This window comes from Panthera tigris, chromosome D4 (assembly GCF_018350195.1).
Source record: "Panthera tigris isolate Pti1 chromosome D4, P.tigris_Pti1_mat1.1, whole genome shotgun sequence".
Lineage (NCBI taxonomy): Eukaryota > Metazoa > Chordata > Mammalia > Carnivora > Felidae > Panthera > Panthera tigris.
Window position 1 is genome coordinate 1,432,599 of NC_056672.1, and position 23,572 is coordinate 1,456,170.

At 53.0% G+C, this 23,572-nt stretch overlaps 1 protein-coding gene across 2 annotated transcripts in view; it reads left to right on the forward strand.

The window, feature by feature from the left end:
• Positions 1 to 23,572, forward strand: part of FAM120A (family with sequence similarity 120A) — a 95,721-nt gene that overhangs the window by 32,821 nt on the left and 39,328 nt on the right. For both annotated transcript variants that reach the window (XM_042964440.1, XM_042964441.1), the window contains exons 4-7: positions 3,175 to 3,303; positions 3,835 to 3,931; positions 15,307 to 15,404; positions 15,644 to 15,924. In XM_042964440.1, the coding sequence (XP_042820374.1) occupies positions 3,175 to 3,303; positions 3,835 to 3,931; positions 15,307 to 15,404; positions 15,644 to 15,924 (605 nt within the window). The remainder of the gene's footprint in view (positions 1 to 3,174; positions 3,304 to 3,834; positions 3,932 to 15,306; positions 15,405 to 15,643; positions 15,925 to 23,572) is intronic.

Below are 23,572 nucleotides of genomic sequence, written 5' to 3' on the forward strand. Positions count from 1 at the left end.
AAAATATTTTGAAGCTTGTCGCCAAGGAGCAAACATTTCATTTGTGTGGTTTGAGTGTTAATTTTGATTTAAGATTGACAGTGACATCTTGCTCTAACTCTCCTGTAGTTGCTGCACTGATGGGGGAGCTGCATGCTCTTCTACAGCATCTTTGGGAAGATTTAGCCATGTAAAATGATGATGCTTTTTGAGGGTCAGCAAGTCCTGATGCATTTTTTTACCAGCTGAGCGTCTGCAGAGATCCCTTTGTGCATGTGGCATGTATAGATCTAGAGAGCCAGGAGCCATATTTGGGGTGGCCAGGATCTTCAGGGACTTTTTTCTTTCTCCATTGGGTTGGTTCTCTTAGCACTCAGTTTTCCAGCCTGTGGGAACATGTGATTTCTCCCATATGTGTCACGGCAAGGTTTTTTTCCCTTCATTTTCTTCTTCTTCTTTTTTAATGTTTTTTTGAGAGAGAGAGAGAGAGAGCGAGCAAGCATGCACCAGAGCCAGGGAAGGGCGGAGAGAGGGAAAGAGAGCATTCCAAGCAGGCTCCATGCTGTCAGCTCAGAGCCCGATGTGGGGATTGAACCCACAAACCATGAGACCATGATCTGAGCTGAAATCAAGAATTGGGCACTCAACTGACTGAGCCACCCAGGTGCCCCAACGCAATGGCAAGGTTTTTAAGGAAAGTACAAATTAAACATTGTCAAGAGTGTTAGAAGTTTAATGAATGGGATGTTTGCAAATATATCCGTATTTAAATGTACTAGGGGGGCGCCTGGGTGGCGCAGTCGGTTAAGCGTCCGACTTCAGCCAGGTCACGATCTCGCGGTCCGTGAGTTCGAGCCCCGCGTCAGGCTCTGGGCTGATGGCTCGGAGCCTGGAGCCTGTTTCCGATTCTGTGTCTGCCTCTCTCTCTGCCCCTCCCCCGTTCATGCTCTGTCTCTCTCTGTCCCAAAAATAAATAAAAAACGTTGAAAAAAAAATAAAATAAAAAATAAAAAAATTAAATGTACTAGGAACCTTGCTACTAAAAGGAATTCTGTGGTAAATCCTTTTGAGAATTCTATAATCTCTCATTCAATGTTTTGAGGTTATAACAGTTCCGTCTGAGTTTTAGAAGTTGTTTTGTGTGCTCTTTCTTCCCGAATTAAAGCTTCTCGTGTGCACTGAGTCCCCCGTTGTGTGCCCTGAGCCGAGCGCACATCATGCCATCCCCTGGGCCTGGCCGGGGCTGCTGGAATGAGGGCATCCGGGTTGTGGGGACTTCCCTGCCCCTCAGGCAGCCTTGGGGGCGGGCGCAGACCAGAGATGGTCCACAGGAGCAACGGTGACAGATGGTCCCCTTCACTGAGGCGGGATAGACGGTGTGCACCGAGGAGCGTTGGCCTGTGCTGCCCGAGTGCTCCTCCCCCAAGTGGGGCTAGCCCTTTTCATATTTTGTCCACTTCTGTATCACATTCGTTCTGTTCTCACCGTGTCGTCATTGGTCTGTCCTGTATGTAACATCCTCACACTACAGCCAGCTTACCATTGTGGTCTGATCGTAGGGTCTCAGCGTGCTGGGTCGCACCTGCTCAGCCAGGCCCACGCCGCATTGCTGTCCCTGTTTCCGTGTGCGTTCACCGAGGGGAAGATGTTCCGTGAGGACAGCGTGGGGCTTCTGTTCTGACTCCTCTCCTGGGCTGCCACCAGCTGGCCTTGCTCCTGCCCCGCCGGGGGGCCATACACCCCGCCAGTGGGAGAGCAGACGGGACTTGTGTTCCTCCCAGACTGGCTGGGATGTGCTGTTTCTGGGGTTCGTCCCCGTGGAGGATGTGCGAGCCAGTGGGCTTTCATTTTCATGGGGTGCTGGGTTTCTAGGACTGAGCGTGTGATCTCTGTCCACAGATGTGTGCGTGGCTCTCTGCAGGCCTCCTGCTGGGATGTGCCTTCACGAGCACTAACGACCGGCACACTGGGGCCTGAGAACGTGACTCGGACGTGGCAACCAGTGCTTCCAGAAAACCTGTTGTTTGTGTAAAATGAGAGTGATTGTTGTGTGTGCATCTTGAAAATTTTCTTGATGACTTAAAAGTGTAAATGGTTTTCTGGTGGGTCTTCCATGTCATGTGCTCAGGCTCAGGTTTTCTGATTTTCTTCTTTTGTGTGTTATGTGTGTTGTGTCTTAAAACAACTCAGATTTGTTATCTTATGGTGCTCAAGGTCAGAGGTTCACAATCAGTCTCACTGGGCTCAATCAAGGTGTCAGCAGGCCACGCTCCTTCTGGAAACTCTGGAAGGGTGTTTCCTGCCTCTTCTAGCATCTGGAGCCACCACACGCCATGGCTCATGGCCCTTCCTCACTTCTTACCTCTGAGGCCAGCTGCCCTGCTCCCCGTGCACCCTAGAGGACTGTGGTGACGCTGGGCTTACCTGGACAGTCCCACGCTGGTGGGCAGGAGTGGACAGCTCTGGAGGCACAGGGTCTTTAGGGGCCTTTGTGGTCTTTGTGGCTACATATAGGAAATCAAGTTTATTTCATGCTGTCGTTCGGGTTTTTTTTAATTGCCAGAAACATAGTTAGTACCTGATTCATCTTTATTTCTCAGAGAAGGGCATTACTGTAGTTATAGCTGAAATTGGATGTTTTTTCATAGTTTTTTAGTTTTCACGAAAGAGTCTAAAGCCTTTTTTTTTTTTATTCTGTTTAATTTTTGTAGAATCTGCTATTCTCGGATAATATAATATTCCACCACTTACTCCGTGTGTCTTTACCAGAAATGGCCCTCAGCATTGGCAGTCAGGGATACCGTTTCCCTCCCGTTCAGAGCCGACTTGCCTTTCTGTGGTGCTCTGACACCTGGGCTATGATCACCCAGCACTGCCTCCTTTTGGCCGTGCGGGAAGAACGGAAGTGTCTGTGGCCCAGCCTCTCGCGGCACGTTCACTATGGTGGGGCACAGGGTTCTGGGCTCGGAGTTGACGGGAGCCCGGCTGCAGACATGTCGGAGTTAACACATGGCTGCCGGGCTCCGTGTGGCCTTGCTGGGTGGAAGTGGCTGGCTTGTATTTAATGGTTCCCGCACCAGTCTTCGGGCCGAGACTCACAGCAGGGTAATGAGCGGCTGTGTGAGGAAGCGCTGCCTGCAGCTTCCGGGCCCTGCACGTGGGATTCATGTGCTGACCCGTGTGCTTATTTCTCAGGTCCGGGCTCACCAGCTAGTCCTGCCGCCCTGTGATGTGGTAATCAAGGCTGTGGCCGACTACGTCCGCAACATCCAGGACCCCTCAGACTTGGATGCCGTAGCTAAAGATGTGTTCCAGCATTCTCAGGTACGGGCTTGGGAGGACTCCTGTGAGGTCTGCTGCTCCCAGATTCTTTACCGTGATCGGGACCTTTCTCCTAAGAAGACAGACCTGTCACGTGGGCTGAGTAGAAGTGAGGACATGACTTGTCCATCCTTTCGGGCGATGGTCAGGGATTTCTTCCACCTTTTTCTGGAAAGGAATGTGAGTGGGTCAGGGTAAATAGAAGACGTGAGGTTGGTGTGAACTCCCTGCCTCTCTGGAAAGGTGAAACCACTGCCCCATTTGCGGGAGATGGGAAGGAAACCCTCTCCCGGCAGCAGGGGAAGCCTGGGACCCCGCGGGCTGCGTTGCAGACCCGGCTCTCCTGACTGCGTGCCAGGAGTCAGTCTGAGTAGCGTTTGATTCATTGATTTTCCAGGAAGATTTTAACGTTATTCTAATCTGTTGGTAACTTGAAAGCTGCAGGTTATGACACATGTGCTGAATTGTGAAAGTATGTTCGTGCACATGACCAGTGGCATGTGATTTACAAAGGTTTTCCTACGTTTATTTCAGTCTAGAACAGATGACAAAGTTATTCGATTTAAGAGAGCAATTGGATATTACTCAGCGACTAGTAAGCCTATGGCATTTCACCCACCACATTACTTAGGTAAGTAAATCAAAGCCTCTGTGAGGGTTGCTGACATGCAGTCATCGAAGAGATTTAAATGTTGGCCCGGTAGTCTTGGAGGTTTCTTCATGTGAAGTGAGGCATCCACAGTTACAGGGACGCATAGAGCCGAGGCCCCTGGGAAGACTCTGCAGGAGCCCCTGCAAGGATTGAGGAGCAGGAGAAACGGACCTGGGAGTAGGGGTGGACCGGTGGGTGTCCAGGCGTGCTCTGCGGGGATGCCCTCTGGGCCACTTCAGCAAAGCGGATGGCTGTTTTCTGTTTTGTTGCCTAGGTTTTTTTGTGAAAGACCAAATTTGACTCAGATTTGAAATCGGGCAATAAAAATAATTATAAGCCATTTGCCTGAGCCTGCTTGGGAGTAATGCTGTCATGGGAGGCTATGAAGCCGAGCGGACCTGCCAGACTCCTTCCTGAGTCCAATGGCCTTTCTCTGGGCCCAGAGCCATGGAGCTCTGAGAGATTGTGCTGTTTGCCTTCAGTTCCTGGGGTGGTTAGCAAGCTCCACTGTTTACTGGTTTCAAAAGATTAATCCCAGAGTCAGAATGTCCCAGATAATTGTTCTTTATGTGGTACGTTTGTTGGCTTGCTTAGGCATAGCGCTGCAGCAGTGTGCATGGGGGGCCCATAGGTCACAGGTGAGTGCTGGCTGCTGGTGGCAGTCTCTAGGGTGCCGAGTGGCTGAGGGGGGGGGGTGGCATTGGCTCTTCTGCTGGCCTGTCTGCTGTGACCCACGTAGGGCGGGGCTTGTCTTCCTGTGCCTGGGACATCGCAATTTCTGAGTGTCACTGTCCGAGGCCATCAGCTACCAGCCATTATGTCTCAGCACCTTGCTTTAACTCTCTGCGCACCGGCTCCTGCCCCTCCCCTAGCAGTGTCGGGTCGGGGGCAGCCAGGGCCCCACCAGCCACCTTTACCCTCCTGTTCCTGTAGGAAGGTATTTGACCGAGTGATTTAATCCAGGAAGAGCTGTTGAACCAGGACAGTGAGAGGACCGTGGTTTGGGGTCACTCTGCTGGACAGAGGGTGACATGGTGGGGCAAGGTCACATGGGGCCGTGGACACCGCCTGGACAGGTGACAGGCAGGGTCTGACGCCAGGGGCGAACATTCTGACCCCACGGCCTCTGGCCTCAGGCTTCCTGGTTACGGAGATGGCTGCCTGGATGCATGTTAACATGGAAAATATACATGACATGCTCTGTGACACTGTTCTCAGGGGGAGGGGGTCTAGAGAAGACAAGGAGCGGTCTGCAGCCACAGAGCTGAGGAGGAGCTCGCAGAAGGGTGTCCTTGCCCCTTGTGTGTCTGCCCCGACGCCTGGTCCTCGTGTGGCATGGTAGTCGAAATGGTCGCTGCAGTGCACCTGGGACTAGAACGTTGATTCAGGAGGGGGAGGCAGGACGGAGAAAAAGGTACTAGTTGGCGCTGGTCTGAGCTGCTAACAGGGTTGGCAGTGTGCAGAAAGACAGGATGGGCTTTCAATTTGCTTTTAAGTTTGTGCTGCTGAAAAACTTGTAGTGTCATATGAAGTGCTTTCATGTTCTTAAGTCATCAGACAGCACGTGAGGTAAGCATTTTATGGATGAAGGTGACACTCCCGGAATTTAGTTTCACTTCCTCTCAGTGGGTTTTGGAGAGCGGTGGTGGACTGGTGAAGAATTTGAGTGTTTGGGGCGATATTTTCCAGCAGGTCAATGTGGGCAGTAACCAGCCGTACAAGCCTTCTGGGCAGCGTCTCCTGGCGCTTCTGACTGTGGCAGAGACCTCAGCCATGGGGCAGGGGTTTGGGGCAGCGGAGAGTGTGGGGTGGCAGGGGTGTGGCCTGAAGTGTGTGGTGACCCAGGACAGAAGTCAGGGCAAGACTGGGCAAGGAAGGTGCATTTCAAGTTGCATACACAATTTGGAGCCAGCAGAAACCGAGTCATGCGAAATTGCCTCTGTTGTTTTTTTTCCTGACAAATGGAAAGAAACAGTAATGTGAAGATAGTGCCTTTTGCCTGTTAAGTGCTGTTAGGTTCCCGCTATGGCACTGAGCAGGGAACGGAGAGCCTAGAAGGAGCAACTTGGAACGGGGGAGAGGCTTTCTCTGCAACTCAAGGTAGAATCCAACACATATTTTCCATAAAAATGTTTTTGTAAGCAGTAGACAGATCCGAAATGGTCTTTTTTGACCTTGGTCCTTTACATTATTGTCTAGGAAGACACATTCAGAGTTTTCAACGACCACTGTTGGAAGGTGACTTTCTCATTCATTAGAACCTGTCTGTATTAATCATTTTAGAAACAGGAATATGTATAGCTTTATAGATCTTTTAAGCATCATGCTAGCCCTTGGAGGCTGTTGGGAGTGAAGATGGGGAGAGTTGGCTCTAACCAGAGCTTTCTCAACCTGGTTGGAATCGAGGTTCTTCCCCAGAACTGCGATATCCGGGTCTTCACAGGGCCTCAGGAACCTGTGTCTTCCAAAGGAAAACCTCCCTAGTCCGGCCCAGGTCAGGTGGACCAGTGCTGGGCAGGGCTGCCGGGTTCAGGCATCTTCTTCTGAGCCCCGGTCCTCTGCAGCATCGAGGAAGCCTCTGCTCTCCGCACAGGGGCCGAGGGTGTGGAGTTCACAGGGGGAGATGCACACTCACCTGCCCCGTTGCCCCACGGGGCTGGGAGGCCTGGTTTGCACAGCGTGTGGTCCTTTTCAGGGTGAAAGATGGATCCAGTCCATACTGTCACTGTAGAGTGGGCCCCCAGAAACTATCTGTTCTTAGGTGGGTTTCTAAAATCAGTTACAGGTGAAATTAGTATTTATTTTGTGGGAATTTATTTGTCAGAAACACGGTATTGGGACCGGGGACCTAGAGATGGTTATGTTTTGTGCTTTCCGCCCCAGCACACGGTGCCTGCCACGTCCACCAGAGTCCCCAGTCTGAATGTAGGCGCACGTAAGACATGTCAGAATGGAGTTGGCAGCAGCGTGTGTGGTTCCTGGATGAACCATACTCCTTAGACCCTGGCTGTGCTTCAGAATCATTGCTGGAATTTTTGAAAAAAAAACGACAGAGCTGCTAGAGGCCCACCCACCTCAGGTCTGTGAATGGAGATGTTGTAGGCTCTAGCGATCCTGGTGTGTTTGTCCAGAGCTATGTGAGTGAAACCGAGGCCCAGTGAGTCTGAAGATACATGTGTGTTGTCTTCCTGGCCTCCCCCGTGAAACGTCGATGAGCTCCTGCTGCACATTCTTCAGAACCGCCGAGGTCTGGAGCACCGACAGCACCACGTGCTGGTGAGGAGGCAGCGCGGCAGGAGCGCCCGGTCACAGCTGCCGGGAACGCAGACCGGCCACCGTGGATGACCACGGGATGGTTTCTTGGGAAACTGCTCATCCTCTTACCATAAGGTTCCAGCAGTCACGCTCTTTGGTATTTACCCAGAGGAATTAAAAGCTTATGTCCACACAAAACTCTGCACACGATGTGTACGGCAGCTGCACTCATAATGCCATGACTTGGAAGTAGCCAAGGTGTCCTTCAGCAGGTCAACGAGTAAATAAATGGTAGGCCCTCCAGGCAATGGAATGTTCTTCAGTGCAAAAGAAAACGGGTTATCAAGTCAGAGAGACGTGGGTGAACCTTGATTGCATTCACGAGGTGAAAGAAGCTGATCTGAAAAGGATTCCACCTGTGTGACATTCTGGAAAAGGCAGAACTGTGGAGACAGTAAAAAGTCCATGGAGGGATGAACAGGGGGATGATAGGATTTTAGGGCAGTGAGACTATCATGTGTGACATTGTAGGGGTGGATGTATGTCCGTGTACGTTTGTCCAGCCCGTAGAATGAACACGTAGAGGGAACCCTAACGTAAAATGTGGGCTCTAGTCAATAAGCACGATGTGTCAAAATGGGGTCATCCGCGATGACTGCTGTGTCACACTGACTAGCAAGGTGTACGGTGTGTGTTTCTTCCCTGAGTTTTCCTTACACCTAAAGCTGCTAAAAAAGTAATGTCTTTTAATTGAGAAAAATCTCCTTGATGCATCTGGCCCGTGCCAGCACTTGCCGGGTGCTGGGCAGCGTGGCCGCGCAGGCATGCGGTCCGGGCCCTTCCTTGCACATGAGTGAGATGCGGCTCCCATGGCATGTGAGCAGGTGGTTCAGACTGAACTGATGCTGATGAAGTCAGGCCCTGTTCTGCTTGTGGAACTAGTGTCTGAGCTGAGGTTTGAAAGTAGAGGAGGAGTTGAGCATGGTGATAATGGGGAGGAAGTCTCTTCCCTCAGAGGAGATGGAGGAGATGCGTGTGCGCCGGCCCTGAGGTGGAGGCACTGGGTGTGCAAGGAGCCCAGGTGGCGGCGAGGGGAGGAGACGGCAGGGGCAGGGGTACAGTTGGGTCCCGGCACGGCCCAGGCTTTAGACTTACCGTAGGGGCAGTGAAAGAGGGAACGGGTTGTTACAAGTTGCTTTGTAACTGTCACACACCCCTGTGTGTGTGTGTGTGTGTGTGTGTGTGTGTGTGTGTGTGTACAGTCAAAACCAACTTCAGGGGAATGTTCCCGACAGCCCCTCCCCATCTCCCCATCAGGTTCCCTGCCCACCAGCTCTCCTAATTTTGTATCAGTGGTTCTCTTTGCCTTATCGTGTGTACCCCGAGTGCTAAGTGGAGACGTGGAAGAAGGCAGGCTTCCCTGGGGGGCTCCGTGGGTGGAGTGGCCCGGGTCAGGGAGCACAGGTGGAGCCAGGAGTAAGGTCGGCTCGTAGGAGATGGGAGCAGTGTGGCAGGAACTTGTGTGGTCGGAGGTGAGGAGGAGGCTCCCGGGGCTCCCCCAGGTGTGTGTGGCCCTCAGCAGGTGCAGGGAATCGGAGGACAAACCTGCTGCTACTGCCCTGAGGGGCGTGGAAGAGGGTGGGGTAGGCGGCGGGAGCGGCCCACCCCCCAGGCCTAGTAAAGGGTAGGGCTCGGAATGGGAGGGGATTGAGCGGGCTTGCACTGTCAGAAGTGGGGGTCTCGTGGCACCTGGTGCACGCGTGGGGGCTGTGGCAGGGAAGTCGGGGATCTCAGAGGGCTTCGCAAGTCACCGGCCCCAGAGCCTACAGGCCAGGGGAAGCTGCCGGAGCAGGACTGTGCCGGCCTGTCAGAGGCGGTCTCCCGGGGCTGTGCCGGGACGGGAGCTGCCACCAGGAAGCCGAGACCTCTGGGTGCCCACGTCCTTGCTGGCCTCCTTCCACCAGACCGGCCGCAGGCTGTTGATGGCCGGTGACGGGTCTGCAGGAGAGCATACCTGCCTGCTGTCTCACCTGGGAGGAGGGGGACTTGCTGTCGGCGTCTGGGGGCCGGGGCTCGAGAAGGTGCGTGTGCAAATGTGAGGGAGACGAGGGCTGGTCGGTGACGTCATCAGACTGTCCCATCAAGTGGCGCTGGGCTTTCTGTGTTAACAGTGTCTTTGTAAATACAGCTCTACCTCCACACAACATACCTCCCAACACGTCGGGGCAGGGTCAGCAGATGTCACCCCAGAAACGGAGACACTGTGAGTAGAAGGATGTGGTCCCCACAGGGCTTCAGCTGATAAGGCAGGTCCATCTCTAGGAAAGCAGGGTCGCCCAGGCATGACCACACAGATGCAACGGTCACGCGACCTGCTAGGAGCAGAGAGTGATGGCATCTTCACCTGCGCCAGTGGGGCGAGTGCGAGTGAGGAGCCCACGCTGCCCCGTTCTGCCCTGTCCGATGCCACCTTGGCTGGCCTGCCACTGCGCTCACCCCTGGGCCTCGGGGCCATGCGGGACGGCCCTACACGCTATAGACGACCTGCCTGCTGCCGGTTGGCGGTGCGTGGCTCAGGCCCATCGCCCCAATCACCGTATGGAGGTCTGCCTTGGTCCCGCGGGGCAGGTGCTGCGCCATCCTGGCTGCTGCCTGTGCGTGTCCCCTGGAGCACTTCCAGCGTTGTGCTATCGTAACGATCACTTTTTAGCATCCCCAGATGTTCCACACTGTACTGTTGCTCTACTTTACTAGTAAGTTTTTGAAATTTGGCATTTAAAAAACATTTACGTGATAGTCATATAGTTCTTACCAAAGCCACCATTCCTGTGGTCTTTGCTTAAGCTTTTTTGTTACGGAAAGACTAAATGTGACAGTAATACAGAGGGCAGCATCATGAGCAGCTGTGTGCCCGCTGGACGGCTTTAACAGATGGTAAAGTTTGTTTCACATCTTTCTTTAAAGAAGTACGTTATTAGGCTTTTCTGGAAGTCACATCTATCTACCTCAAGCAGGTTTTTATATTTTCCTACCTCATACATATGGAGTAACAAATGGTGGTGTTGATCAGTAATCAAATGCCGTATTGTACGTGTCATTCTGCCCTTGCTATTTTTGGCGATGTGTCCATGTTCATCTCTTTCTGTTTTTATCTTCTAAAAGCCGATGTGCATGGTATTAACGTCAAGCCCCCAGGGGTCTGACAGCGCATTCTGCCGCAGAGAACCGTGGTGTCTCGTGTGGAACGGAAGGTCTGCTTACTCTTCCTCCCTTTCGAGTCTTGAGCATCGTCCTCAGACTCACAGTGTTTTCCCAGGACCTTTCATTCAGATTTTTGTGAGTTTATTTTAGTCCATGTGCTATGAAGTGATACAGGCCATCTGGTCTCATGTCTTTTTGAAAGGTCATTTTTTTTAAAAAACCTGAAAACCAGTCATTTTTTAGGAACTGAAACCGCATCTGCCTTTAGCAGCCACTCGGCAAGGTGTCTTTGGGAGGTGGACCCGCTTGCCGTGGGGTCTCCTGGTGGCTTCTCAGGGCGCGGTGACAGGAGGGCACGGCCTGTCCAGTCCGCAGTGGACAGAGACTGGCTTGTTCTGTCGGGCTCACACAGCCACGTGGATGGTGTGCCTTCCTGCCCCCGTCTCCGTCGGCCCACATGCACGGCGTTCTTTGCTGCGGGGCGCTGCCATTCCCGCTCAGAGGGAGAGGGCCAGGGGCTAGACAGATTTGGATATGACTCAGGACACGTCCATCACTCGTGAGACCCCTGCTCTTGAAGACTCGGGCACCGCGTGAGCTTTGGCAATGCTGCACCCCGTGAGGTCCACGTGTGCTGCCCAGACTCGGCAGTGGTGGAGGTGCTGGGTGAGCACCCCGGTGGCTCCTGGCCCTGGGAGCTCTGTGCCCACAGTGCCGTGGTCAGGAAGGCAGCCCTCATCCTGGGGAACCGCTTGCGTTCCTGGAGTTTGGGGCTCCTGCTGGCCCGAGTGGCTTCCCCGGGGTCCCTGGTTCTTTCGGGTGCCCGCTCGCTTTTATTAGCAGAGCTGTGCGGAGCCTGCTTCTCTCCGGGTGACAGCCTCTGGCTCCTCTCGGGAAGGCCTTGCCTGGTGTCAGCTGCCCCAGCCGCCCTGAGTTCTGGGAGCTGGTGCTTCTGGAAACTGACAGCGTTCGGCCCCTCCCGCCTCTGCCTTCACGCCGGTCTTTGGCCCGTGGGGCCTGCCTTCCAGAGGTTACTCATCTGGAAGAGGATGGAAATAAGTTACACAAAATTCTCCTTCATGTGGCTTTATGTCTTAACTTCTGTAGAATATCACTATTGAGTAAATACATCCCTTTGAATACAGTTAATGGCGTTGGGAAATTTGACCTTTTTTGTAGGTCTTGAAACCTGGTATTGGTGATAGGGAACATATTGACTTACTCTTTGAATCTGAATTTTCAAATCTGTGTTTTTTATGCCACACCTGAAAATCGTGCATCGCGCTCATCGGCATTAGAGAATTTAAAAATTCGTTACTTCGTCACTCTTGTTGGTTTTGGCTAGCGTGGCTTCTCTGTGGTAACGTGCCTGGTGGTCAAGTCCGTGCTGGCTGGCCGGGCTAGCTGGTTCCCGGCAGAGCCTCCCGGTCGACACCGTTCCTTCCAAGATGTGTGTGGTCTTTAGAGGCCGCTGGCGGGGGGGCGGGTTGCTGGCAGCATGTCATCCCGGGTGGTTCCCATGGCATGCTGTCCGGCCGCCGTGTGTGTTTTCCTCATCATTCGCAAAGAAGTCTCTAAACATTGTTTTCATCATGAGAACATTTTTCATACGGCGACTAAATGCCTTTTTCACGTGCCTCTCTCAGTCTGTGTAGTCTGCTAACAACAGCTTCTCTTGATAGAGCGTCTGTGACAGGAGAACAAGGACCCCCATGCGTAGCCGGGGTCAGTCCTGAGAGGCGTCCTTGTCACGCAGCACACAGTGCTCCGCTTAGTGGTGCGAGGGCACTGAGAACTGGTACACAGGGAGGCATGCCGCGCGCAGAGGCAGGCCTGGCTTATCGGGCAGTTCTCCAGCCTTCAGAGAAGTGTAGCCAGGTTAATTCACTTATTAGACTGGGTTCTGAGAGATTAGTAGCTCACTTTGCAGGTTCTCAAAGGTTTTTTGGAAGTCAGTGACTTCAGTATGATTTTAGAAAATGTTCTTTCTTTGGAAATCTTTGTTCTTAAGTTATGGTTTGTTTTTAGGGAAAGTCTGTGCTTTTCAGGAAGTTTGTAGCGCATGATGGTCAAAATTTTAGGGAGACAAAAGGGTCCCCTTCCCTTGAATGCTGCTGTGTATTGGCATGGCCGATGTTCCGCGTGCTTTCTCAGAAGTTTCGTGGAGCAGGTCAGCCACAGGAGGCAGTAAATTGCACTTCTCACAGTGATTTGGGGTGTAGTGTTAGAGCTCGAATGGAGTTCATAGTGTTCTTTGCAACCGAATTTGGCCACATTTCAGAATCACCCGAGAAGGGACTTAACCAGTTACAGCATTGTGAGTCTCAGACTTTGAGGCTCTAATCTCCTGGGTCGGAACTGTTTGATCAGAAGTGTCTCCTCGTATGCTTGCGTGTGCATATGTGTATGTGGGGTGAATATGTGTGTATGTGGGGTGAACATGCATGTGCACGTGTGTGTATTTGGGGTGAGTGCGTGTACATGTCTGTGCAGCGAATGTGTGTGTGTGCGTGCATGTGGGGTGTGTGTATGGGTGAGGGTGCATGTATTTGTGATGAACACGTGCATGTATGTAGGGTGAGTGCGTATACGTGTACGGTGAATGTGCGTATGTATACGCACGTGTGGTGGACGTGTGTGTGAGTGCAGGCACATGTATATAGGGTAAGGGCATTTGTGTGGTGAATGTGAACATGTGCATGTGAGTGTATGTGAAGTGAGCGAATGTGCATGCGTTTGCATTGAACGTGTGTGTGTATGTGGGGAGAGTGAGTGTATGTGTGGTGAATGTGTGTGCCTGTGCATAAGTGTGTGTGTGGCAAAAATGTGTGCACGTGCACATGTATGTGTGGTGAGCATGCGTGTGTGGGGAGTGTGCTCTGTGGTGAATGTGTGTGTGCGTGTGTGGTGAGTGTGTGTGTGGTGAGTGAGTGCATGTGGGGAGTGTGTGCGTGTGGTGAGTGCATGTGTGTGAGTGTGCTGTGTGGTGAGTGTGTGTGTGGTGAGTGCAAGTGCATGTGTGTGATGAGTGTGCTGTGTGTGATGAGTGTGGTGAGTGTGTGTGTGGTGTCAGTGCATGTGTGGGGAGTTTGTGAGTGGTGACCATGCATGGTGTGTGTGTGTGTGTGTGTGTGTGTGTGTGTGTGTGTGTGTGTGTGTGTGGTGAGTGTGCTGTGTATGTGAGTGCGTATGTGTGGCGTGTGAGTGTGCATGGTGAGTGCATGTGTGGTGAGTACATGTGTGTGGTACGAGTGTGTGTGTGGTGAATGTGTGTGTGGTGTGTGGTGACCACACGTGTGTGTGTGTGTGTGTGTGTGTGTGGCAAGTGTGTGTGTGTGGCGAGTGTGCGTGTGTGTGGCGAGTGTGCGTGTGTGTGGCGAGTGTGCGTGTGTGTGGCGAGTGTGCGTGTGTGGTGAGTGTGTGAGTGATAGCACATGTGCCGGCACCATCACTCTCAGCTAGTTGCCCTGCAGTTGTGGAAGTGACATCTCGAGCTTCCCTCCCAGCAGGCCGTGGGCTAGGCACTCGGAGATGGGCCCTCGCATTGGACCGTGACCGTGGCCTCTGGGTGCGTGGGTACCGTCGGGCGGAGAAGTTAGTCACCGTCCGGTGCTGCCTGCACCAGGTGGTTCTGGGAGCTCCGGTTAGGCACTGGGGGGAGTTCAGAGAATGGGAGGGAGGGCTTGGGTTTAGGGATGCTCGTTCGTTCTTATATTTATTTAAACGTGTCTCGGAGAGTTGGCGGGGCGGGGGGGCAGGGAGAGGTAGGGTTTGTGGGCTGCTGGTTTTCCTGGTGTTGACCAGATTCTGAAGTTGGAGGAACGCTCTACCTGGTAAAGGATGTTGGCGTCCAGGGGTCTCTAGGCTTGGTTTTGTTGGGTTTCCAAACAAAGCTTAAGGAGGAGATGGTGTAGCCTGAGGGCCCCGTGTCTGCTGTCTGTCCCCACTGTTTGGGCTGTGGGGACACTCAGGGGTCAGGTGCCTGAGGCCTGACTTCATAGGCACCCCATCCCTGGCTTGTGCGGGGGAGCAGAGCCTTGAAGGGTGTCTTCTCATTTTTATGACATTGCTAAGTAGTTTATGGTATTTGGAAGTGTTCTGACGTTGAGGCCACGGGCCCTGTCAACACACGTTGGTCACCACGTGTCATGCTGGCCGATGGTGCCCTCTCAGGCTCCGGGAGACCGAGGTCGTGGGCATGCAGGTGTGTGGGCCCGCGGGCCCAGCTGATCGTCCTGCCTCCCGTCTGATGTGGGGCCTGGTCCTGCGTGTGTCCACAGCCATGTCTCCGCACGCTTGTGCTCGGGGCTGTGCTGGCACGGTCAGCACGAGGGGTGGCAGAGTGAGTGCGGCGTCCGTAGGACAGGTGTATAAAGTCACGTTCTGAGAGCACAGATCCCAAGTCCGGTCCATGATGTATGTGAAGCGTGCGGCCTGGTTGTGGTTTTGCCTAACGGCTGCAAACTAAGTATAGGGGCAGCACCTGCCACATTTCACCGTTTGTATCAAGAAGCTTGTCAATAGCTGAAAACTGAATTTTAGTCTCAATAGGAAGATTCCATTGCCTCACAGACGTGAGGGGAAGGGTCTGTCCCCACTGTGTCCCTTCGGAGCCTGTAGTCTTAGGGCTTTGAGAAGCCGGCAAGGGGCGGAGGGAGGGTGGTCCGGATGCCTGCAAGTTAAAATCCTAGCTTCAGTCTGTAATGTTGATCACCGTAAAATTAACTGTGTTTTAATGTTAAACGTGAATTTCCAAAGGTGTTTGGGAAATGGGATCAGTGTTGTGTTATCCCCTGAGGAGGGACAGGGCAGATGGGGACATGTGCTTGCCACTCTGGTGTCCTGAGCTCGTGCTCTGCTAACAGCTGCGTCGTTTTCTTTCCTTGTCGACGGAACAGCCAGACCAAATCCGTTCGGAATGCCTGGGATAGTGCCACCGTATGTCCCCCCCCAGATGCTCAACATTCCGCAGACCTCTCTGCAAGCAAAGCCTGTGGTGAGTCCTCCTCCCACCTCCCACCTCCCACCTCCCACTTCCTGCTCCCAACCTGCCTGCCTCGGGGGCTGCTGCCCTTGGAAGCTGCACAGGCATCCGATTTTCGCGAAAACTAAGATCATTTCTGAAGCTGTCAAGCTGCTCTGTGGAGCAAGTGCCAGTGTTCGTTGAATTAAAGCTTAGCCAAGACCAGGCAGTGCTGACCGGAGTGCGCGCGTGACCTCTGCCCTCTCTTTCAGGCCCCGCAGGTGCCCGGCCCAGGTGCCGCGGGCCAGGGTCCACACCCGTACAGCCTCGCTGAGCCGGCCCTCGCGTTGGAAACGAGTGGGAAGAGTCTGACCGAGCACAGCACCTACAGCAACATTCCTCACGAAGGAAAGCATACCCCGCTGTATGAACGGTCGTCCCCGATCCACCCAGCTCCGGGCGGCAGCCCCAACCACGTGGATTCAGCCTACTTTCCAGGGTCTTCTACGTCATCGTCTTCCGACAACGATGAAGGCAGTGGAGCGGCTGCAAAGTGAGTGGGTTGTGGAGCAGCTGTGGCTTCCCCGGGGTCGGTTGGCTGTGTCAGGCGCGTCAGGCAACCTGGGCTCTGGGGCGGTCGGGAGCTGTGCATGGAGGCGTGGGGGTGTTGTTTGTTGCAGGAAGGCGATGTCACTGTGCACGGGTTGGGCTTCTTGGACATGGGCGAGGGGCAGTCAGACGCTTCCTTGAGGCTTCACAGGCTGGAAGTCTGTGCTCGTCAGCTGCGGCCTCGGGCCACTCCTCTGCCTCAGTGGAGGTTTAGGAAAATTGGTTCGTGTGACCCCTTAGACGTGGTGACTTATCTGGTAAAGTGCTGCTGACTCTTCCTGTCCCCTGGCCTGGGGGACCCCAGTCTCACCCCCGAGAAGCATTTTAAGTTAGGCGCTGGTGGCTTCTAGTCTTCGCTCCTGGATTGAGGGGACCTTGAATTTCCTTCCCTCCTGAATTGAATCTAGCAATTCAGATCTCAGCTCAGCAGCTCGTAGACCGTTCCTTAAATCATGCTGTTCACCTGACTGGAACCAGAGAAAGCTGCAGTCAATGTTGGAGTCATTGCTGGAGGGGAGTTTTTTTTTTTTTCTTAAGTTTATTTTTGAGAGAGAGAGCGTGAGAATGAGAGCAAGTGGGGGAAGGGGCAGAGAGAGAGGGAGATAGAGCATCTCTAGCAGGCTCTGCACTGTCACCACAGAGTCACATGTGGGGCTCAATCCCACAACTCTGGGATCATGACGGAGCTGAAATCGGGAGTTAGATGTTAAACTGACTGAGCCACCCAGGCTCCCCAGTAGAGAGGAGTGTTTTAAATGTGTGTCCCCGAGTAAATGAATTTTTAAATACGTAACTTGTTAGAGTCTGATCAAGAAAGTTTTCAGTGCACTATCTTCCTTCTCTTCCTAAAAACTCTTGAGTTTTAAGAAACCTGACTCACAAACAAGGAAGAAAAGGGGAAAGGAAAGGAAAGGAAGGCCTTTCTTATTTCTTCATCTCCTCTTCTTCACTGCACTCTGGCTCATGGCTGGACATCCAGGGCCCCTTGGCCCTCCATCCATGGAGATGGTTTCTCGTCTTCTGCAAATTCGCACTAGGCCTGAAGGCTGAGGCTAGACGTCCCCTCTCGTGTTCTTTCCTCCATCTGTAGAGTGGATGCAAGTGTCCCCTGACCTCAGGCAGGAGTTACCGAGGGCTTTGCTGCCATGCAGGGGCTGTGTGCTCCGTGGAGCAGTGGTGCATAAGTCCATGCGGTTCTGAAATCCCGACGTGAAGTGTTCAGCTGGACTTTGCATTCATTTTTCCCAGTTAACTTTCTGGAAAGGGCGTATAGTGGAGACTGTGACTGGGCCGGGGCCTGGGATCGTGTGTGTGCAAATGAGAACAGCTGGTCAAGTCTCAGAAGCCCTTCCGCACTGAAATTCTAAGGCACTGAGTTCTCTGTTAATAACTGGTACAGATTTGGTCTAGTGAGAGACATGCCTTTCTAGATGGCTGGGAGCAAGGCCCAAAGCAGGAGGGTGTGTGCCTGGGCCACCTGCGGGGTCCCCCACAAGTGTGGCCAGCCGCCTCATGGGGCTGGGAGATGAGGGGGATACTTGCTGGAGGGCCCTCAGCTCTACCCTGACTGTGTCACTTGTCTGGCCCTACCCTGTGCTTTCATGGTGCTCTTTGGGGGAGCTGCTAGAAGGGGGCTTCGTGTCTGGGGCAAGCATCCTCAGGCTCAAATGCAGACATTGGGAGGCCTTGTCGGGCTGTCACACTTGAGTTTTCTTGAATCTGCTTCGCCTCCCTGTTTATCGTGATCAGCAGACATGTTAAAACAGAGAGGAGGAGGGAGGGAGGGAGAGGAGGGGGATGGCAGTTGTGCCCGAGGCTTTGGGGCCAGGCGCCAGGCAGAGCAGGACCTGGGGCAGCCCTCACAAACGTCCCTGGCCCGCATTCCTGGTCTCCAGCGTGAGCTCTCCAGCCTGAGCGTGTTGTGTGTTGTGTGCACTGGCCACGAGCACAATAGGGTGTCTCTATTCTGGCTCAAAATCTTGGTAGGAGTGGGAGGTCATGACTTGCTTTGGTTTGGACTTGAATTGGGACCTCTGGACTTGGATCTGTTGTTGGGATGGTCTTCAGGGAAGGAAGTACATTAAGCCAAGGGGCACTGAGCACTTGCTATGCGACGGGAACATGGCAGCTGTTGGCATGTTTCTGATGGATGGTGCTGATAGGTGACAGGGACCACTACTGAACAAAAGCGGATCGACCTGTCCCCTCCCCCAAAGCATGCTACAAATGAAAAAGACAAGTATTTCAAGTAGCAAAGAATATAACATGCAGTTCACAGAAGAAACACAGGTGATCAGGAAGCATAAAAGATGTTCACCCTCACCAAAGAAGAAAAAAAGGAATGTTAAAACATAACGAGGTACCTTTTTGTGTAACCTATAAAGTTAGCAAACATTTATTTTGAAAGATAAAGTTCAGGGGATGCAAGGCTTCGGCAGACGGAGAGGCTCTCCTGGCATGTCCGGGGGGCACAGCTCCCTGCCACGAGGAGGACATGAGGTGCGCCATGAGCACTGCAGGTGGGTGCGCTCATGGCCACCGCCCAGGTTCACACGGTGGCACGTGAACCACGCATGCTCGGCAGGCCCGCCCCTTATCCCCCTGCTTGCATACCTCGGTGGCAATCTTGGCCCTGGAGGCGTAGGGGCCATTGTTGTCACAGGTGCCTGCGGAGCCCCAGGCCAAGGGGAATTGGGCATCCTTAGTAGGCATGGCTGCCGCCCAGGCTGTGCTGGCTCTCTCACTGTGGCCCTGTTTCTGTCAGAGGACAGAGGCACCTGAGGATTATTTTCTTTCTTTCTTTTTTTTTTTTAATTTTTATTTAAAAAAAAAATTTTTTTTTTAACATTTATTTATTTTTGAGAGACAGAGCATGAGCTGGGGAGGGGCAGAGAGAGAGGGAGACACAGAATCCGAAGCAGGCTCTAGGCTCCGAGCTGTCAGCACAGACCCCCCGCGGGGCTCAAACCCACAAACGGGAGTTCATGACCTGAGCCGAAGTGAGACGTTTAACCGACTGAGCCACCCAGGCACCCCCCCGAAGATTATTTTCAAGTGACGAAAAGAAATATTCTGCTTTCTAACTCCGTGTTTTTTCTCCTGTTTTATTGGAGTGTCATTAGCACGTACTTCTTGCCCTAGTCTCGGTTAAATCTTTGTGAAACGAAAACTAAGGCACTTGTCTTTCTTCCTGGCCTTTGTCAAATCTTTGTAGTCTTCTTTTGGTAGAATTAAAAAGTATGATGGAATCCTTGTGGAGGTGTTTGTCTTATATTATTTTCACATATTCATTGGCTTTTAGATACTGAATCTGTTCTGAGTTTGCTAATTTAAAGTTTTTAGTTCTTTGTTCTATATGTTTTTCTAAGAAATATGGAAATCTCTGTACAAAGTCAGAGAACTGAGACGTTAGAAAATACGGTACAGGAAGTCTCTCAGGAGCCACCTCTAGAGACACAGGTGTTTTCACAGACAGGTGAACACACAGGTACCTTGTTTTTCACTGCGTGTCCTAACGTGCCTTTCTACTCATGGGGTCTGATCTTAGGGTCAGCAGCTTGCCTTCTTTCTTACACGTGGTATGCTTCTGTAATAGTGTGTTCATGACCGTGCGTGGAGATGGGAGTGTGCGTGTGTGCACTGTGCATCGCTTCAATGTTTGGCTGTGATTACTGACATCTTGAAATGGATGTTTGAAAGTCCTGTTAGGAGAGAACATGAATATAACATCTCTGCGCTCTGTGGCATTGTTTGTATGGATTGCTGTTTCGTGTTCCTGTGCACGTGGGTGTTGGTAGGGGGTCAAGGTGGCATCTGTCAGATAAGATTTGCCGGCCCCTGTGAGTCCTGTGGGATCAGATCTCGTCTGTGGAAGGTCCCTGTCGGTGCCGAGGGCCTGCACACCACTGTGGGCACACGGTGCCGTGGGGACCCAGGCCCCAGCCTCCTGTGGCTGGTCACGCCAGGTTTTGGTGGCCTCGTGGTTGTGTGGCCTGGAACTCACTGGGCCAGGCGTGGATGGAAAGCGTCTAGCTTGTTTGTGAATTGAATCAGCTGATGAGTAACCACAGTAAGTGATACGTAGCATCACTATTTTTTCGGAACGCCAATTCCATTTTAATGTGAAACACCTCAAGAATTTCATTCTGTGCCCTTGACCTAGTGGCCCAGGAAATGTGCTTCCTCTGCCAGGTGGTAGTGATGTTAGGCTGCTTGTCTCCTATTCTTTGTCCTCTCAGGTTCCTTTCCCAAAGAAACGTGTGGTTCACAGAGAGAGCTACATCTTACCCTGCCTGATCGCCCCCAGCCCCCGACAGGCTCAGCACAGCTGCAGCCTTTTCTGTCCAGATTCTTACCCTCTTTATGTGCTAGAGTAGGGCAGCATACCTTGTGTATCCTCATAAAAACAATTCTGAGTCACTTTTATGTGTTGGTCAGGTGTAATCCCGGAGACGGGTGTCTTCGTGTGTCCTGGCCGTGCTCTGACACGTATGGGTGTTTTGTGTTGAGCTCGTCCGCCTGTGTTAGGGGTTTGAACCCTCCCTCGATGGCGGAGAGTCGTGAGGAGTCCTGGCAGATGCATGAGAGGCACACATGGACGTCCCATCTGACTGTTGGGTAGGAATTGGAGCATCACTTTCCGTGTTCCCAACTTCGTGTGTGACAACCTGAACGTGTGACATTAGCTTAAATCAGGGCATTAGGAGAATGTCCTTGCAGGGGTGTTGGGGGTGTGACTCGTGGTCCCCCATCCTGGCGCCCAGTCCCCCGTGCTCTGTGGTGGGAGTCTCAGGCCTCCTCAGGGCTCTGCGGGGCTAGGGTGGGAACAGGTGCGCGTCCAGGCCCCTTCTGTCCCAAGCTGGGGAGCACACAGAAATGAAGATGTGTGCATGCCTGTTGCAGGCTGGCCGCACTCGGTCACCACATCTGTGACCTCGTGCATACACTGGGTATTTCTACTGGGAGTTTGGTCTTTTATCTTTCTTTCCTGTTTTGTTGCCTCCCTTCTGGTTTTATTTGCCTTCCCTCCTTCATTCCTGTTGACAAGTCCCTCAGCTCGTGGTCAGTGCCCCTTCGGGCAGCCTGCACCCACGTGGTGGTGACGTGAGTGAGAAGTCAGCATGTGGGCCAGACGCTTTCACCTCCGGTGCACGCAGACACCAGCACCGCGCCAACGAGACCCACAGGCAGGAGGGTCAGGTTTGCTGTCTCCCCTGTGTTCAGTGCAGGATGACCCCAGGTGTCCTGCTGCAAAACGAGGCCCGCAGAGCCCGGTGATGTGTGCCGGCCTCTGTCCTCACCACTGTTCTGGGTGTGCTGATGGCCTGCTGCGACCCAGTCTGTGTACAGTCCCTTGGGATGGCCTCATCCCGTAGCGGCACAGGGTCACTGGAGGGATGGCGGGCCGCGGTTGGCCTCCAGTCACTGTTGCCGTGCTGCACATGGGTCCTTTCCCTTCCCTCTGAGCCTGACTCCTGTCAGCAGAATTCAGTGTGAGCTTGCAGGCTTCCCGTGGCCTGTGTGGGTCCCAGCAGGTCTCTCCAAGGCATGGCTGGTGACAGGTCGCCTTTCTGAGCAGTTGTGGAGAGTGAAACCAAAATGTGTGTTCTTCGAGGCAAGGCGTCTGTCATACACCCAGTAGCTTGTTTCAAGTTGTAAAGTGACATAGTCATCCTAGTGAGATGTTCTGGACTTTGGAGAAACTCGCTTTTGACAAGATGCTTTTCAGGCAGAATTTTAGATTTTATAGTATGGTTATTAGGAGGCCATGTGATTATCTAGATTAGGACATTACTTTTAGTTTGGTAGTGACCTATAAACAGTAACACTGGTAGTATATGTAAATGTAGGTTCTGTGTGATCTTCGGTGGGACAAGTTTTCCACTTCGGTAGCAAGTAGGGCATGGCCGCCCTGCCCCGCCCCATGCTTGCCGGCGTGGGGCCCATCGTGAGGGTCTCGTGCTTACGGGGCTGCATGTTTGACGAGGCTCTGTGTTGAGCTTCGTGTGGTATGGAGGAGAAGTCAGGCTTAGGCCATCTCCGCCATATACCTTTTGGCTGTGGTTCCGTGATTCCTTCTTTCAGCCGTTGGCTACCTGCTTGGCGGTGGCGTGAGTGCTTATCTTCACGGCGTGTGTAATCTAGCGATGGAGATGGACGACAGTGCAGTGCCAGTGTGACGCACGCCGTGAGGGACATGGCCGTGAGAATAGCAGACGGGCTGGGTAGGGAAGCCTGCAATGAGGGGACGTGGCCGCCAAGGCCTGAAAGATGAGGCGTCATAAATCAAAAGCTCTTCTGTCGTGAAGAGAGGGGCTGGAAGTCCCAACAGAGTGCGGGGTCCCTCTGCCTCGCCAAGAGCCTGTAGGACACAGGACTTCCCGGAAGTCTGGAAGAAGAACATGGTGCACTTGCCGCAATGAAGGAGGAAGCGTGTGGACTATCTGTGCAGGCGGCCCCAAGAGAAGATGTCACATGTGGAGAGGTGCCCGTCTCCATCTTCGTCAGGGAAGTGCAGACCACCAGACCATGCTGGGGGTCACCGCACCCCAAGAACGACTGCCAGGGGAGCCACAGAAGACTGGGTGCATTCAGGGCGGTAGCTGGACCAGAGCCCCAGCGGCAGTGTGCTGTCCCGGGGGCTCATCTAGCAGGGATGCTGGGTCCAGGCCTCTGGACGCGGGTGGCGGGTTTCCAGGGCACTCAGAGCCTGGGAAAGTCCCGAGTGTGCTGTGAGAAGTCTCGTAACCCTTACCCTTGGGAAGGGGTCTGGAGCGGGGCGAGGGGCAGCCTCCGGCGGGTCAGCCATGCCTCACTTTGGTGACTTGCATGCGTGCTCAGTTTGTGGACATCTGCTGAGCTGTGCCCTTGTAACTGGTGCATGTTTTTATAGGTATATCCTACTTCCAGTGTCTAGAATTGTGAACGATAGAGGTTACGTTTCTTTATAAAACCTATAAGTATCTGAGTAATTTGTTCTAAAGTTTCACTAGATAAATGTCACTGACTTTTTAGTGAAAAAGTACATAAGCGTCTCTATTTATGCCACGTTTTGGATCACTGCAGTGCCGCTAACCTTTCCTTCCCAGTGCTGGAATGCTCCTGCTGGACGCAGCACAGCTGACAGCTTGTGCGCCGAGCCCTGCTCCAGGCCCTCTGCCCCCACAGTTGGTGCCTTGTTCTTGAGTTTAAACAGAATGATCTTGGAATGATCGTTGTGCTCCTGGAATACTCACGTTCAGTTTGGTGCCTCCTCATCGCAAAGGATCCTTCTAGTCTTGCAAAGCTGTGGCCTCGGAGGGTACAGATGACTCGGACCGAGCACTGGTCGCCCTGAGTCCTTGCAGAGGACCAGGACCAGGAACTGGACGCCGGGCAGCTGTGCAGTGTCCCTTCACATGGCTGGGACCGAGGAGCCGGATCGGGCTCTGAGAGGTGCCGCATGGGGACTCTTGTTTACTGTGGGCGCCTGCTCCTCCTCTCTCCTTCTTTTTGCCGTTTGTTTGGTTTGGTTTGGTTTGGTTTATTTTATTTTATTTTACTTTTTTTAGTAGCAGAACTGACATGAAGTCTGTTGGAAGATGGGAGAATCA